At 52.6% G+C, this 14,929-nt stretch overlaps 5 protein-coding genes across 5 annotated transcripts; 4 read left to right on the top strand and 1 right to left on the bottom strand.

The window, feature by feature from the left end:
* Positions 1 to 853: 853 nt before the first annotated feature.
* N7443_007496 (putative RAS small monomeric GTPase) lies at positions 854 to 2,295 on the top strand (the record flags this gene model as incomplete). The annotated part of the gene is made up of 4 exons (XM_056887552.1): positions 854 to 899; positions 1,201 to 1,635; positions 1,687 to 1,940; positions 2,113 to 2,295. 4 exons carry the CDS (start codon positions 854 to 856, stop codon positions 2,293 to 2,295), a joined length of 918 nt encoding a protein of 305 aa, XP_056739243.1.
* A 1,365-nt stretch (positions 2,296 to 3,660) lies between these two features.
* On the top strand, positions 3,661 to 4,646 carry N7443_007495 (Zn(II)2Cys6 transcription factor domain-containing protein; the record flags this gene model as incomplete). Its single annotated transcript, XM_056887551.1, has 3 exons — positions 3,661 to 3,765; positions 3,814 to 3,911; positions 3,980 to 4,646. The coding sequence occupies 3 exons, from the start codon at positions 3,661 to 3,663 to the stop codon at positions 4,644 to 4,646; spliced, it is 870 nt and encodes a 289-aa protein (XP_056739242.1).
* A 1,293-nt stretch (positions 4,647 to 5,939) lies between these two features.
* On the top strand, positions 5,940 to 7,003 carry N7443_007494 (uncharacterized protein; the record flags this gene model as incomplete). Its single annotated transcript, XM_056887550.1, has 2 exons — positions 5,940 to 6,436; positions 6,505 to 7,003. 2 exons carry the CDS (start codon positions 5,940 to 5,942, stop codon positions 7,001 to 7,003), a joined length of 996 nt encoding a protein of 331 aa, XP_056739241.1.
* A 1,911-nt stretch (positions 7,004 to 8,914) lies between these two features.
* N7443_007493 (nicotinate-nucleotide diphosphorylase (carboxylating)) lies at positions 8,915 to 9,968 on the top strand (the record flags this gene model as incomplete). The annotated part of the gene is made up of 3 exons (XM_056887549.1): positions 8,915 to 9,070; positions 9,119 to 9,174; positions 9,236 to 9,968. 3 exons carry the CDS (start codon positions 8,915 to 8,917, stop codon positions 9,966 to 9,968), a joined length of 945 nt encoding a protein of 314 aa, XP_056739240.1.
* A 243-nt stretch (positions 9,969 to 10,211) lies between these two features.
* On the bottom strand, positions 10,212 to 14,860 carry N7443_007492 (putative anucleate primary sterigmata (ApsB); the record flags this gene model as incomplete). The annotated part of the gene is made up of 2 exons (XM_056887548.1): positions 10,212 to 12,818; positions 12,869 to 14,860. 2 exons carry the CDS (start codon positions 14,858 to 14,860, stop codon positions 10,212 to 10,214), a joined length of 4,599 nt encoding a protein of 1,532 aa, XP_056739239.1.
* Positions 14,861 to 14,929: the final 69 nt, after the last annotated feature.

Genomic DNA, 14,929 nt, shown 5'->3' with positions numbered 1-14,929 from the left:
CCTGGATTCCCGTAACGGTGGCCTTCCGGTGAGGACCACTTCGGAGTCCAGATCAAAGTTAAGATCAAGTGCAGGATCTTTGCCGGAGCTCCCGATAGCACTTTGCACCGAGATATTAATGTAGATTTGTGGACTTGGTAGAAGAGAAAGGGAAAGATGGATCCCCCCCATCATTGTCTCCCTCCAAAAGTACAAACACCCCCGTCATTGTGGGCCCGGCTTGCGTCCCTGGGCCAATGAGTGGCCGGTGAGTTGGGTGACAGATGAGTCCCGCCGTATTCAATGTATTCAGTGATTCTCGCCCGTGTGCAAGGGGGAATTTCCTTGGAGTTCAGGGCAGTATTCTCTTCTTCGCTGCTTTGCGCATAGATGTATCGCCGTGGTAGCTGCACACCAAGCGGGTTGTTCATCCCAGGTGGAGGGGTCCGGTGGATGCGAGCGGGCTGGAGGAGTTGATCTATCACAATTTGCCAGGGGAAAAGGGCCCGGACGCGATGGAAGTATACGAGTATGCTGCAAGAGGTGGAACTTTGTGTGGACAGAAGCAGCCGACCACTTCAAGGTTCAACCGGTTCGAATGGTTCCAGTGTAAGGGATAAAGTATATAGAAAGAAGAAATCGAGATTGTGATTGTGATTGTGATTGGGATGATCTCGTTCTCTCATAAAGGGATCACTGTCCGACTTTCAGTCAACATCTCTACAATCTTCCATTTCCACTTCCTTCCCAGACTCAACCCCCTCTCTCCCCCGTACTTTTGTGTTCGCCACGGACCTTTTCGCTTCCCTAGTGCGACCTCCGACCTCCGACCTCGAGCCTTCGCTCAGCGTGGTCTGGTCGCGTTGGCCACGCGATGGCGGACAAGATCTCAATTACCATCTGTGGCGACGGCGGATGTGGTACGTTAATGCAACCTTCTTTCCACCTTTTCCCCTTTGCGGGAACATCGAGAGACCGTGATTCGGTGCCACCGCAGCGGGCTCCTTTGCGATCGAGATCTGATCAGATCGGGGAATAGGTAAATCTTCCATCACCCTACGGCTGGTCCGTAGTCAGTGGATTCACGAGTACGTTTCCCCTTCCATTGGATCGTGCAATCGCTAACCAACCCCATGCAAATCTAGGTATGACCCAACCATCGGTACCTTTTTCTCCTCCCCCTGAATATACGGTCGCGCCCCCTGTCTAATGCGCACCCAGAGGACTCATACTCGATCACCCGCACAGTCGATGGCCTTCCCTATTTCCTTTCAATTACCGATACCGCAGGTCAGGAGGAATATCGCGGGCTATGGACGGCGTCGACGGTGAAATCGGACGCGTTTCTGCTGGTCTACGACATTACGAATCCCTCGAGCTTGGAGACTTTGAATTACTTCATGGACATGATCAACATGGAAGCTGAACAGCGCGTTGAGGACAATGAGCGACTACGAAAGGAACTCGGCGATAAAGGTGCAGGAACCTCCGTTGGCCTCCCACCACCAGTGAAGATCGTAGCGGGCAACAAATGCGACCTGAAAGATGGGCGCGCCGTCACCTCGCGCGAAGGGCTGGAATATGCGCGTAAGAATGGTTGTGGGTTCATGGAGACCAGTGCGCGCGAGATGGTCAATATCGAGGAGACGTTTGCTCGTAAGAGTACCGATCTGCAGGTGTATTTGCTATGCTAATGGGAGTAAACAGATTTGGTGCGTCGGGTGGTTGAAACCCGTCGGCTTTATTATCAGTCCGCTGTGGGCGCGCCGTTGCGATTGCCATCGCGAGCTGGGCACTCCGTCCACACTACGGCGCTTCCACTGACAACAGCGGACGCTAGTATCGGGCGGGGGTCTCGATTTCGGCCGCATCGGTTTTTTGCGTTTGGGAAGGGCCGAAAATTGACCGAGATCATGGCTGACCAACATGCACACAAAGACGGACAGGAACCGATCGACGAGGTAAAAAAGGTGCCGAGTGCAAAACCGCGCAGGCATTATATCCGTCGGCTGTGTTGCTGGTGTTGAATTGTATATCCTGTGATATAAGTCAGGCTTCATATACCCATACCCCTTTGTGCAACAGCAACGTTCTAGTAGAGAAGCTGAGATGACAAAGTGTCTACCTCGGTAGGTCACGAGGATGCCAAAACATGGTATCGACCGGGAAAAATCGCCCGGAATATTCCTCCGAAAGATGTGGTATGGCCGAGACGGTAAGTCGGGTCTGCAAGAGAATATCCACGGGTTGGGCGGCACTCAGGCACGCCTTGAAGAGCTATCGGGGTCTGGATTCTCGAGGAGCAAGTTGCCCTAAACAGGATTGCCAGATGGGGTACAAGTAAATCCCGGATCAAGCTTAACTTCCTTTTTTATGAGGTCATCGTATGGGACGATACTACCTAGAAAGTCGTAGTTCGCTCGAGTCAAGTGTACCTGGATGGACAAGCTCACATTTCGTGTCCAAGAGGCTTATTCTACGTATGAGCCTACCTGTTGATGGAGATGCACACTCGGTGGTGATGGCGGGCTAGACCGGCAGATCGTCGCTGCTTAAAAGAGGATGCGGTCAGTAGAACCACTGTGGCACGGATATGGAGCACGATCCCCCAGAAAAGATATTAATCATTAGAGGATATACGAGAAGCTAAGTGCCCCTAGAAAGTTCGATAGTTTCTCTGCCGAGTGTGGTCACGTCATGACTGCTTGCGGGCCTTCGGGTCGATTACACCCTAGCCAGCCCGAAGCCACTCGATGAGCGTCGATTGGAACGGGGGTCCCTGTCATGAATCACTATGAGCTTACATGACAGTCGATTGCCTGGTACGGAGTACGAAAACGTACTTCCTAGCTCGTGTTCGTACCGTTTCTCACGGCAGGGGCTTGCCGAGCAGAATTAGCGCTTATACAGTGCTCCGTCCGCACATTATTAATTATGCACGGCTCCCACCGTTACACGGGGGAAGCTGAGTGATACTCATCTGCCCCTGAACTCATTATGATTCATGAAACTAGTCTCTTACGATTTTTAGAATTCTGGATTTTCTTTTTTCATTTATCTTTTTTTTGTTCTTCCTACCGTAAAGTTCGTTTTGCACGGCTTAAGTGGCCGGAAGTGCAGTCCAGCCGGATCTACGTCAAGGCGCTTCAGAAGTCTCCGAGGGCCGATGGAAGCTCCGCTCTCCGTGAGAAAATGCCGAGTCATCCTTTCACCCACCCCACTCCGATAGTGTAATCATTAAGAAATTTCATAAAAAACCGGCCCTGTGATCAGTGGATCCCCCATGTTATGTTCGATCCGATCGTATGCTCGTACATGATATGCTTTACTGTAAATCCCTCGAAAAATAAAAAATCCAAAAAAAATAATAATTATTAAATCATGGAATAATAAAAAAGAAAATCCTAAAATCCTAAAATAAAAAAGGGCCCCATCCCCTCTCCCTTATGAAAGAATGACTATATGATCCTTGGGCCCTGCTCACCACTTGACCCTCAAACTTGGTTACACCGACAACTACAAACTCAATCCTCCTTTCGTCACGACATCATTAGACCGTGGTGGTTGACGTCGATTCACTTGTACATCCTCCGGATTTGGAAGTATAGCTTTTCTCTTACCTGGCTATACTCTCTCCCTCTCCCCGCCTATACGGACCTATACACACACGCATCACACAATATGGCAGCTCGACAATCAACACCAGGCTCAGACCACTCCCACTCTGATAATGTTCGCAAACGTGTCTGCAAGGCGTGCGATCGCTGTCGCTTGAAGAAATCCAAGGTATGTGGCACTGTAGCGGGCACATCGTCCATACACTGACCGACCAAGTGTGACGGAGCAAGCCCGTGCTCGCGTTGTCGTGCAGATAATGCTGTCTGCGTATTCGGGGAACGAAAGAAGGCCCACGATAAAGTGTACCCCAAGGGGTGAGCTGGCACTGTCCAAGAGAGAGAGAAGTGACACGTATATGCTGACCACCACCGGTTTTTACTAGATATGTTGAGATGCTCGAGCAGCAACAAGTCTGGCTGGTCCACGGCCTCCAGGAACTTTACAGGCGCACCACCGAGGGCGAAGGGTGGCCTGGCGACCGTTTGAAGACCGAGCCCAACGGCCACCCGCTCACCCACGACCTGCTTACTCGTCTCGGCGCCCTCGACCACACCAAGGGTGAGCGTTTCGAGGATAGCCCCGATTCTATGCAGCAGGACTTGTGGCGTAACGGCATGCAACGCCAGGAATCCTCTGATGGGACCGAAAGCCCTCAGAGCCCCGTCGCCCGTACACGCTTCTCCTCCGACGCCTTCTCTCAGACTCAGACACTGCCCCCTACCCCGCCGGCCTACAGCCCCACGACTACGGCCCCCGTCAAGCAGGAGATGAGCAATCAGCAATTCATGCACAATGGGATGCCCATGCAGGGTGTGGTCAACCCGCTAGCCTTACAGGGTGGACCTCAGCAGTGGCCGAATGGTGGATTCAGCTCTTTCGACGAAATGGATATGATGATGTCCAGCTCCGATTACGCCAATCTGTCTTTCGATGAGCCCATGTCGTCGCCCATGTTTAATCGCCAGATGCCTATGAATTGCGTATCCAATGATTACGACGACTTTAATCAGTTCTTGAATCCGAACCCGACGGAGATTACTTCGATCTAAGCGCCTTCGATTTTGATTCGAAATTCTTTAACGCCGTATGACGTGATGCATGTATACTATACATGTGCTTTCTTGGGAGGGGCTTTCTTTTCTACTTTCCATTTGGGGTTGGGGCTATTAATCCCTCTTTCGATTCGAAAGCAATTGGGGATCCTAATTTTACATCCTGTACAGATTTGGGCTCGGTTTTTTTTACTTTTGAATGGAGTTGGAGACAAAACGGGGGAGGCGTTCACTGGGGTTAAATTCAATTGAAGTCTTTCATACACACACTCGTCTCCAATCTGTGGAATCTCACCTACTTGACACTGGTACTGACATCGACGGTGACACCGACACGGAGCAAGCTGCCGAACGGGTCTTAACTCCACCTGACTAATGCATCTGAGGACATCTGTCAGCGCGGACTTAAACCCATGTAATCCCGAACGCCAGTATTATACGAGGTGCGTTGGTCCCAGTTCTTTTTTGAGTTCGAGACTCGTTCTCGAACTCCATCGACTAAGTGATTTCTAACTGGTTTCCAACTGATTTCCACTTGATTGCTAAACGTGCAAAGCTGCATGAATGAGCGGAAGCCTGGTGGAGCCCACCCTCTTACGTGAGCCCATTCCGACGTACAAGTCGTACGCAAGTCGTTTTCTTTCAGGATCCACTGAAAGCCGAAATGCCGATTTGCCGTCTTTTGAGCCAAACTGTCCGCGGTCCGCGGATTTCTATTTTCCGGGCATGAATAGATGTCTCGCCATGTTCGCCCCTGGTAGAGTTCAAACCCCTGGCACAACCTGACACAGCCTTGCACAGTCTTTCACAGCCTCAGGACGGGCCAAGTCCGGGGTAGGGTTCGCCCTTTCGGCGACCGGAACCCCGTTCTTGCCGAGCCGGATATCCTAAACCCGGGGGTTTTATGCTATGTAGAGTACTGGAGTATCTTAACCCCGTTGGGATTTAGGCTCGCAAAGTCCTATTGTGTAATTCCGCTTATACAGCGGAAGGTGCCAGGCCTGATCTGATGGTGGGTGGCCTGATGGCCTGACAGCCGGGGCCTCGTGGCCTGCTCTTTCAGGCCTGAAAGCAACGGGCTAATTGTCACGGGAAGCCCCAGCCCTAGATATCTGTCAACCCTGGAAGATACTGTTTAGCCTAAACGTGGAGCTCCTGAATTGCCTCAATTGCTTCCACTTTACCCCCTCCGGTGGACATTTCCGTCTCAATGCGGGGTCCGAACGTCATGCCAGACCCTTAACTTCTCCATCCCACTTCCCCTCCTCCACGTTTCTCCCCCAGATCACAATGTCCGCCCCCGAACAAGCCGAATTCACTTTCCTCCCCCTGGGTGCTATCATCCAGGAGTTCCGCGTCGGCGGGAAGAATATCGTATTGGGCTTCCCTACTCAGGAGCACTATGAGAAATACAACACGGCACACTATGGCGCCACCATCGGCCGTGTTGCCAACCGTATCAAGAATGGTCTTATCCAGAACTTGAACGGTAAGGAGTACCAGCTCACTACTAATAATGGCCCCAATGCTCTGCATGGTGGTGAGAAGGGTTGGGGTAAGCGCGTCTTCGACGGTCCCCACACTGTCAAGCGTCATGACCGTGACGCTCTGCTTTTCAAATACCGCCACGTCGACGGAGAAGAGAAGTACCCCGGTACCGTGGAGGTGCGGGTCTGGTACACAGCCAGCAAAGAGGGTGATGCTAAGACCGTCCTGACGGTTGAATACGAGGTGGAGTTTGTCGGTGATGAGTGTGAAGAGACAGTTGTCAACATCACCAACCACAGGTAAGCTTGCTTTTTATAGAATGTCAGCCGCTTTTATGCCCCATGCTCATACTCGATGCTTATTCTAGCTACTTCAACATTGGTGACGGCCCCACCATCTCCGGTACCACTGCCCAGCTGGCGACCCAGGACTACCTGCCCCTCGATGACACCGGCATCCCGCACGGCACCATCGATAAATTCCCTCGCGATGTGACCAATCCCTTTGAACTGGTCGCAACAGGTGCACACATCGACGATGTCTTTGTCATGGAAACCGAGCCCTCCAAGATCCCCCTCGACACGCGCGATCTGCCCGTGCGTCGCCTCGCTGAGTTCAGCAACGCCAACACCGGTCTGCATCTCGAGGTGCACAGCACTGAGCCCGCCTTCCAGTTCTACACTGGCAAGTATATCAACATTCCCTCGATCGACGGTGCCGCACCGCACACTGAGGGCGCTGGGTTCTGCGTCGAGCCTAGCCGCTACGTGAATGCGATCAACGAGCCTGAATGGCGGAAGATGGTGCTGTTGAAGAAGGGCCAGATCTTTGGTTGCAAGAATGTATACAAGGCTTGGAAGGAGTAGATGTCAATTCCGAGTTCTATCCGACCCCGATCCGAAGGTTTCTGTATAGTTCGAAGACAGCCTCAGGCAGAGGTCTCTACATGGGTGGAGTCTTGATGTGTGTTCGCCATATTTTCTTTTCCCAACCTTTCCAAGTGTTCTAGTAGATTTAATACACTAGTTACAGTGGTAGATAAAATACGGAAGAAAAAGCATGGTTGCCACCGCGGCAACATCCACCTTGAATCCCGCTATGCCGAGCCGAAGTTTCACTTCCCGCTGACAACGCCGATCCACTGTTACTATCTCGGCAGCCCATTTCTACTGTTCCATGCCGAGTCCTTGATCCGTCCCTAGATCCCCTAGTCCGCTCTTCAAAGCCCAGATCGATACTAGCTTGGCGATCGCGTAGCTAGGGGCATCATAGCACGGAGATAACACACGCACACACTGGGGTTAAACCTCCGTAGACCCATCTGATAGGAAAAGATCTAAGCCGCCAATGGCACAGTGAAACCGATTTGGGAAAATACCGAAGATACCCTCGGAAGTATTTATTTTCCCATTGGCTGAGTCCATTCTCAACTCAGAACTCAGAACTCGGAACTCGGAATTCAAGATTCAGGCTTCAGGCCAGTCTACGGTCGACGGTGGATACCAGACCCGATCAATTCTCGTGGGCTGGCAATTACTCAATCCAGCTCTCAGATGACAGAGCGCTGAATCCACTCCGTCCCAGCCCCTTAAAACTTCTAGAATGGTTCGAGAACTCTCGGCAATGCGGATACAAGATGGATCCACTCCTTCCTAAGCCAGGGATGAGAGATGCCTCGTCCGGGTTAGTGCGCCTGGGTCGTGTGCCGTATGCCGTATGGCGTATGCCGTTTCGCGGAACCTTTTGGTCCGAAGGACGGAGTTAATGTATTGCCGTCAGTAGTACATCTTAGTACTTCCCGTGTCGGGCGTCGAGGTGGCGCTAGGAGGCTACTCAACCACTATCCTTTTTGAGGCTTTTTGGGGTTCGTGCGGATCTGTCGATCGGTGGTAGCGTTTATAGTTGCGTATAGCGTGAAGCTCGGATGTTGCGCGTTGGCTTGGGCCGCTTACTGTTCCCTTCGGTGGTCCCTGCGCTGGGCAATCGTGGCGAGTGCTTTCGGTTGGCTATTGCTATTGCTATTATTTAGGCAATTATCGGTTTGGATGGGGTGCGGCGGTGTATACTCAGTCCCGCGGGTTTCGATCATGGCGACCTTTTCGATCTTTTCGATAGCTTCGATGTTTTCAATAGTCAAGTCTTGGAAGATTTTCAAGGTGGACTGCATATCCCAATGCATATTATCCAGTCCCGGTGCATCTATATGCATTCAGTGGCATTGCTTCGCATTGTTTGCTGATACAGTCACTCTGGTAGCCTTCCGGAGCACCAACTGCATAATACCTCGGCAGGACGTTGGCATACGTCGCTGGCCGACTGCGTGACGATGGTCACTCTTCGCTCCAGGCATCGGGAAGAGGTACGTCAGAGCATGGAGGACACATCCCTTCTGATCAGCTTATACAAACGGGGTTCTCATTGTTTTCTTGAATCTCTTTTCAAGATCTTTGATTGAAATGTGTCTTGGCTTATCGGGCCATACTTCGCGAGGTCTAGACACCTACTTTAAACCGTATCGGGCGTGCACAACATAGTAACATGAAGCCCCATGACTACCATAGGACACATACCACATACCAGTGCCAAGAGAACTCGCCATAACCATTCCCTTCTTAAATCTACATCCATCTTAGCTACTAATGAACTGCTCCATCAAAAGAAACCCAGGGGTACCATCACGTGACCCTCCGGAAGTCCCCGACCCCGCGCGGGGAGATCTACGGGCTGCTTGCTGCTTCCTGTTCCTCCACTTGAAATTCAGTTCAATTCAATTCATCATGGCTGCAGCACACGGAGACCTACGGCACCTGCTGCCGGGCAATTACAAGCGCCTCATCTCAGAATGGCTCGAGGAGGACTGTCCTAGTCTGGACTATGGCGGCTTTGTCGTCGGCGAGACGGAGGGCGAGGCCCGGTTATTAGGCAAGAGCAATGTGAGTTGATCGCAAAACCCATCTGGGCAATGTACTGATCATATGTAGGGTGTTGTGGCTGGTGTCCCATTCTTCGATGAAGTCTTCTCCCAGCTTGGGTGCACGTATGTCCTACCCTCGACGTTCCTCCAAAAAACAAACATCTAACTTAAGAACCCTGTACAGCACCGAATGGCATGTCAAGGAAGGCGACATCCTCTCCCCTGTCCAACACTGCGCCACCGTTCGCGGACCCATCCGTAAGATCCTCCTCGGCGAGCGCGTCGCCTTGAACATCCTCGCCCGTTGCTCTGGCATCGCCTCCAAGTCCGCCTCCATGCTCGCTGCCCTGCGCAAGCAAGGCTGGCAGGGTATTCTCGCCGGAACACGCAAAACAACTCCTGGATTCCGTATCGTCGAGAAATACGGTATCCTGGTCGGTGGAGCTGATCCCCACCGCCACGATTTAAGTTCGATGACTATGCTCAAGGATAACCATGTTTGGGCCTGTGCGAATAACCGTGCCGCGGCGGATGGAGGTGTTGGAAATCCCAGTAATATTGAGTCTATTGCGGCTGCTATTCCGAGGGCGGTGTTGGCTGCCAAGGCCACGGGTGGGTTCTCAACTAAGGTTGAGGTCGAGTGCCGGAGTGTCGAGGAGGCGAATGCGGCTATCGGGGCTGGCGCGGATGTAATCATGTTGGATAACTTCACGGCGGAGGGTGTGCGTGAGGCTGCGAGACAGCTGAAACAGGAATGGGCGGGTAAAGGGAAGGCATTCCTGATTGAGGTCAGTGGTGGGTTGACCGAAGAGAACGCGCCGGCTTATACGTGCCCCGACGTGGATATCTTGTCCACCAGTTCGATTCACCAGGGAACGGGCATCGTGGACTTTTCGCTGAAGGTCTCGTTGCGGTAGGTGGCTGTATCATACGGAAGACCGAGAAATGTATTTGAATAAAAGATACAGGAGAAACGAACAACAAATCGATCGAAATCCAGAACGCCGCTCTTCATGACCATCGTGACGTAACTCGATCAACCCAGACATGGGCGCCAGTGATTCATACCGAAGAAGTGAATACAGGTCTGTAAACAGGAACAGAAACAAGAGGCAGGGGTATTATAGTACACGGACATAACTGCATCAAGAGTCTCCACATCATACTTCAATGTCCACCGTGATGCCCTCTCCTTCACTCGATGTCTGCCCTTCATCAGAGGTCGGGACACGACCAGGCTGGATCCCAGATGGACCACGTCGTGTACGTTCTCGTAGGAGTTGATCACGAAGTCTCTGGTTCTCGACATCACGCTCCTCCAGCCGCTTTCGGGCTCCGCTGCGGTCGAGAAGACGGCCTTCTCGTTCAGCCTTGAGTCGCTTCTCCAACTCGTGCAATCGATGATGCCATTTGTCATCGGTTCCTTCCCAGGTGGCTGTGCCACTGCGCGAGCGATGCGTCATTGCTCCCGCATTATTGGTGAGAGTGCTGGTTGAAGAGGCGTGAGAGGGCTGAGGAAGGCCTGTGGAGCTGCGTGCAAGGGTTCTATCCGAGCGAGGCCGGTCCCCAATGCCAGAAGTGGAGTTGTGACGCGCCAGCGATCGTTCCACGTTCTCTGCCGCGCTGAGAGATGGAGACCGAGGAGACATCACGGCCGCTGCCGCCGCGGAGGCCGACCCATGAGTCCGGCTATTAGACTGGAGCAGATTAATCTCAGCCTTCAAGAGTCGGTTCTCTCCTCGCAACTTGGCCGCTTCTGATGACGATGAGGAACCCGAGTGGCCTCGTCCGGACCGCATGGTCTTGACCGTTTCCTCAACTCGCTCGAGTCTCCGGGCTCGCTGGTTGAAGGAATGCTCGAGGTTTGTATATTGCTTGGTCAGGTCATGTTCGATGCTCTTGATCTTACCCTTGAACCCGGTGACCACACTCTCAACGGTCTTGAGAGCAAGCATTAAGTTACGGCTAAAGCCAGGCCAAAACAAGATGTTTCCAATGACCTCCTGGCTGGGAAGGTTGCCGTTAATCAGACTGTTCGAATGGGCCCAATCTGGCCCGCAGATCGAGGACAGTCTCTTCCAAATGGTAAGGAACATCGTATTGCGTTCGTTTAACTGATCCCGGAACTGTTGCTCGAGGGATGTGAATCGCTTGCGGTCTTGGTTTCGAACGTTCTCAAGATCCGTAATGCGAGAGTTATTTTGAGTGATCGTGCGAGATGCTTGATGGTGGGACTTGAGAGACTGCTCGAAGGATTGCTTATCAGCTCGGCGAGCTTGTCTCTCACGCTCCAGTAGCTCGGAGAGCTTCCGGGACTCCAGTCCATGACTCTCCAGGAGAGCGTCACGGTTTCGAAGTAGCGAGTCTTTCTCATCGAACTGCTGCCGCAAGCTTTCCAATTCAAGTGCGGTGGACTCGAGTTCTTTCTGGAGTTTCATGATGTTGGAAATAAGACTTGATCGGCTGCCGCTGAGGTCTCCCAGCGTCTCTCGGAGGTTGTTCTCAAGATCCATGAGACGTTCGCGCCAGGTAGTGGTCTCAATTTCTTGAGTGGACAAACTCTTCTTCAGCCTACGGACCTCTTCTTTGGCTGCCGAGGCCTCACGGTTCAACTCGTTCATAAGTCGTTGGACCTCTTGCTTCTCCTTGCTTCCAACAACCTCACGCTGGTGTCGCTCATCTGCCAACCGTTGCTCCAGCTCTCTAGTCTTCTCCTTTTCGCTGTGCAAGCTCATATGGTACGTCTTCAACTCGGACTCCAGATCCCCGATGCGGATCTTATCGCCATCTTGCTCTTCTCGAAGGAAGGCAATCTCGTTCTGGCTTGATTCGATCTGCACGGTCAAGCGTTGCACCTTGGAATTGGCTTCGAACAGACCCTTCTCCAACTCCTCCATCTCGCGGTTGGTTTCTTCAAGCTCCTGCTGTACAGCCTTGTACCTCTCCAGGTTGTTCTGTGCATCTTCCTCCAGGCGAATGATACCTTCGCTAGCGGAACGCATCTCTGCCTGCAAAACCTTGAGGCTCTCATCCTGGTTTCTCAGGTCTTCGTTCTGGCGCTGACATTCGACAATCTTCTGGTCAAGCTCTTCACCAAGAGCGTCCAGCTCTTCCTGTGCCTCGCCACGAAGATCCTGGAAAGCAGCCTCACGCTCATCAGCGATCTGCATGGCTTGGTCTCGTTCCAGGATGGCCTGATCTCGCTCCTGGCCCAGGCTTGTCATCTCCTCTTCTGCTTGGTCAACATCAGCCTGGTAAGCCTTATCAAGTTCTTCCAGTTCATTGACGTAATCGTTGAGCTGAGCCCGGATTGCCTGGTTCTCGAGCTTGAGTGTCGACAATTGATCACGAAGCTGTCCGTTCCGAGCTTCCAGTTCATCGCGGTCCATAAAACCATGCGACCCAGTGCCGTCGCTGTGTTCAGACCCCGGCCGCATCTGAGCGCGTGACGCTGAGCGATCAAGGATGCTGTCTCCGGCAACGGATCGGCTGCCATCGCGCCGTGAACCAAGCTTCAATTCTTCTATCTCCTGGTACAGACGCTCCTTCTCTCGGTTGCGAGATGTGAGCATCGAAGTCTGTGCGCTGACTTCCTTTCTCAATTCTGCATTCTCTTGCTTCAAGAGTTCAAGCTCCATCATGAGTGGATTGCTTGTGGATGTATTCATCATAGCACCCCGAAGCGTCTCATCACGCAGTCTGCGGTTTTCTTCTTCGGCTTGTTCACGGGCTGCTGTCTCGGCATCCAACATATCCTTCCACATGTTCTGCCCAAGATATTAGCACGATTGACGCTGCAACGGAATCCTCTACTCACTCTCTCTTCGCGTGCACCCGAATCTGACCCTCCTCGGTTCTCACTCAACGAAGTGACCATTTCAGCCAGGCGTCGCTTCTCGGCTTCTCGGGAAATGCTTTCGGTCCTCAATCGCTCAATTTCGAGCTCGTAGGTTTCAACACGCTCGCGCAAGAACACTAGCTCTCCATCTTGTGCTGAGTCCCGGTCATCTTCTGACGCCTCAGGATCATGATTCACCATGGAGTCCTTGTCAGACTGCTGGTCTTTCATTTGCTTTTCCAAATCACGGATCTTACGCTTCAACCCGTGGTTATCCTTTTGCAGCCTCAACTTGTCCGACTTGAGTTCGACATTCTCGGAAATCATTTCCTTGATGCCTTCCTCGGACCGCTTGTTCAGAGCTTCATTGAGGAAGTGAATGCGCATCTTCAAATCAAAGTTTTCCTTCGAAAGACGATCAATGGTACTGCTCTGCTCCTTGAGAGTCATGGTTCGACCACTTCGGCCAAATGCCGGAGTTGAAGCACCTGCACGCTTATCTGGAGAGGGCACCGTGTTCCCAAAGTCTTCTCGGAAACGTTGCACGAAGTTGGTGGGAACTTGAATACCTTTGACGCGCTCTGCAATTGCGGTGTCGGTCGGAAAGCTATCCTGAGGTCTGGCCTTGGGCGTTTCCGGTCCTGAGTGTCCATCGAAGCCTGGGTGCTGTCGTGGAGACTGCGGTGAGCTTTCCTCTTCCAGTGTCTGCAAGCCACCATCTCCTGACACGGCATGTCGTCTCTCAACAGAATTTTCTTCGCTATATCCTGAAACGCCAGAAGCCATGCTTCCGAGGCTAGTCGTCCGGGTCATATGGTCGCGAGATCCTGCATTGACGTTGCCCCAATTCTCAGAGGCTGCTCCTCCAGACTGGAGCGCGTAGTCGGCGCCAAGTGTCGCATCACTGTTGGTAGTTTCGGTATTATTGCTTGCGGCTGAAGAGTATGACAAACGGTTTGTGGACTGCCGACTAGTGAGGTATTTGGGTCTACTTCCTCTTCGGGAGAGACTACCTCCGGCACTACTATGGTCACTGAATAATCTCGAGGCGCCTGGAGACAAATCGCGAGAGTTTTGACGGAGTTTTGAGGGGGTAAGTTGCGACTCGTTATCTGATTGGGACATTTGAGATCTGAACGGTCGTTCATCTTGGAAAATCTGGCTGCTATCGGGAATATTTTCGGAGAGTGTAGACTGATTGCGATACGCGGATCGGACGGCGGCTGATGCTGTAGGTGACGATGCGAGGGAATCGAAAGTTTCATCATTATCTGCTTGTTGTTGTTCATGCGCGCCCGGCATCACTTCAGAATCCACGGTTTCAGTTCCTTCGGTGAGGGCATATCGATTATGCTCCTGGTCGGTGTAGGTCTCTGATGGCGGTATAAAAGAGAATTGAGACGACTCGGTCTGCTGTGTTGTGTCCGCATCGTAGTCACCACCAATTCCAACGAGGTAGGTATCGTCTGCGCCGGCCCTGGGACCAGTCGCAGCGATGTCAATTGTCGAGGGCTCAGGCAGGAAGCTCGACTCCATGTCCATCAGCTTCCGGCGCATCTCATGTTCCTCTATGAGGGTTTGGTTGTTCGCCCGTTCGTGGTCGCCATTTTCGGACAAGGGGAACAAGCTGCTGTCGTCACAGTCGATCAAGGGAGGCAGGATGCTGTGGTCTTCAAGGCCCTGTAAGTCCGTGGCGGTGGCCCCATTCTCCTTTTTCTTGTCATCGGTAGATGTGGTTTCGTGCGCGTCAAGTTCGGGTTCGGGGTGTTCGGGGTGAGTAACAGGGTCGTCGATACTCGGGGTGACGGCCCCCCGCGCGTCGTCGGCCATGAAGTAGTCTGAAGCGCTTAGATCGGCATCCAGGGCCGAGGGTGTCGGGGTGAGGAATGCGCCAGGTGAGTGGGAAGTGCGCACCGAAGGCGGGCTGTCGATCGGAGGTGTCGCAACTGGGGTTCTCGCCCTGGTCGACATGGTGACGCCCCAGTGTTTTGGGTCTCCACCGATACCCACTGCGGTTGGCAAATAAGCGTGATCTAGTTC

This window comes from Penicillium atrosanguineum (assembly GCF_028827265.1).
Source record: "Penicillium atrosanguineum strain IBT 20685 chromosome Unknown utg000006l_segment0_segment0, whole genome shotgun sequence".
Taxonomy (NCBI): Eukaryota; Fungi; Ascomycota; class Eurotiomycetes; order Eurotiales; family Aspergillaceae; genus Penicillium; species Penicillium atrosanguineum.
This window is presented reverse-complemented; position numbering and strand designations above follow the sequence as displayed.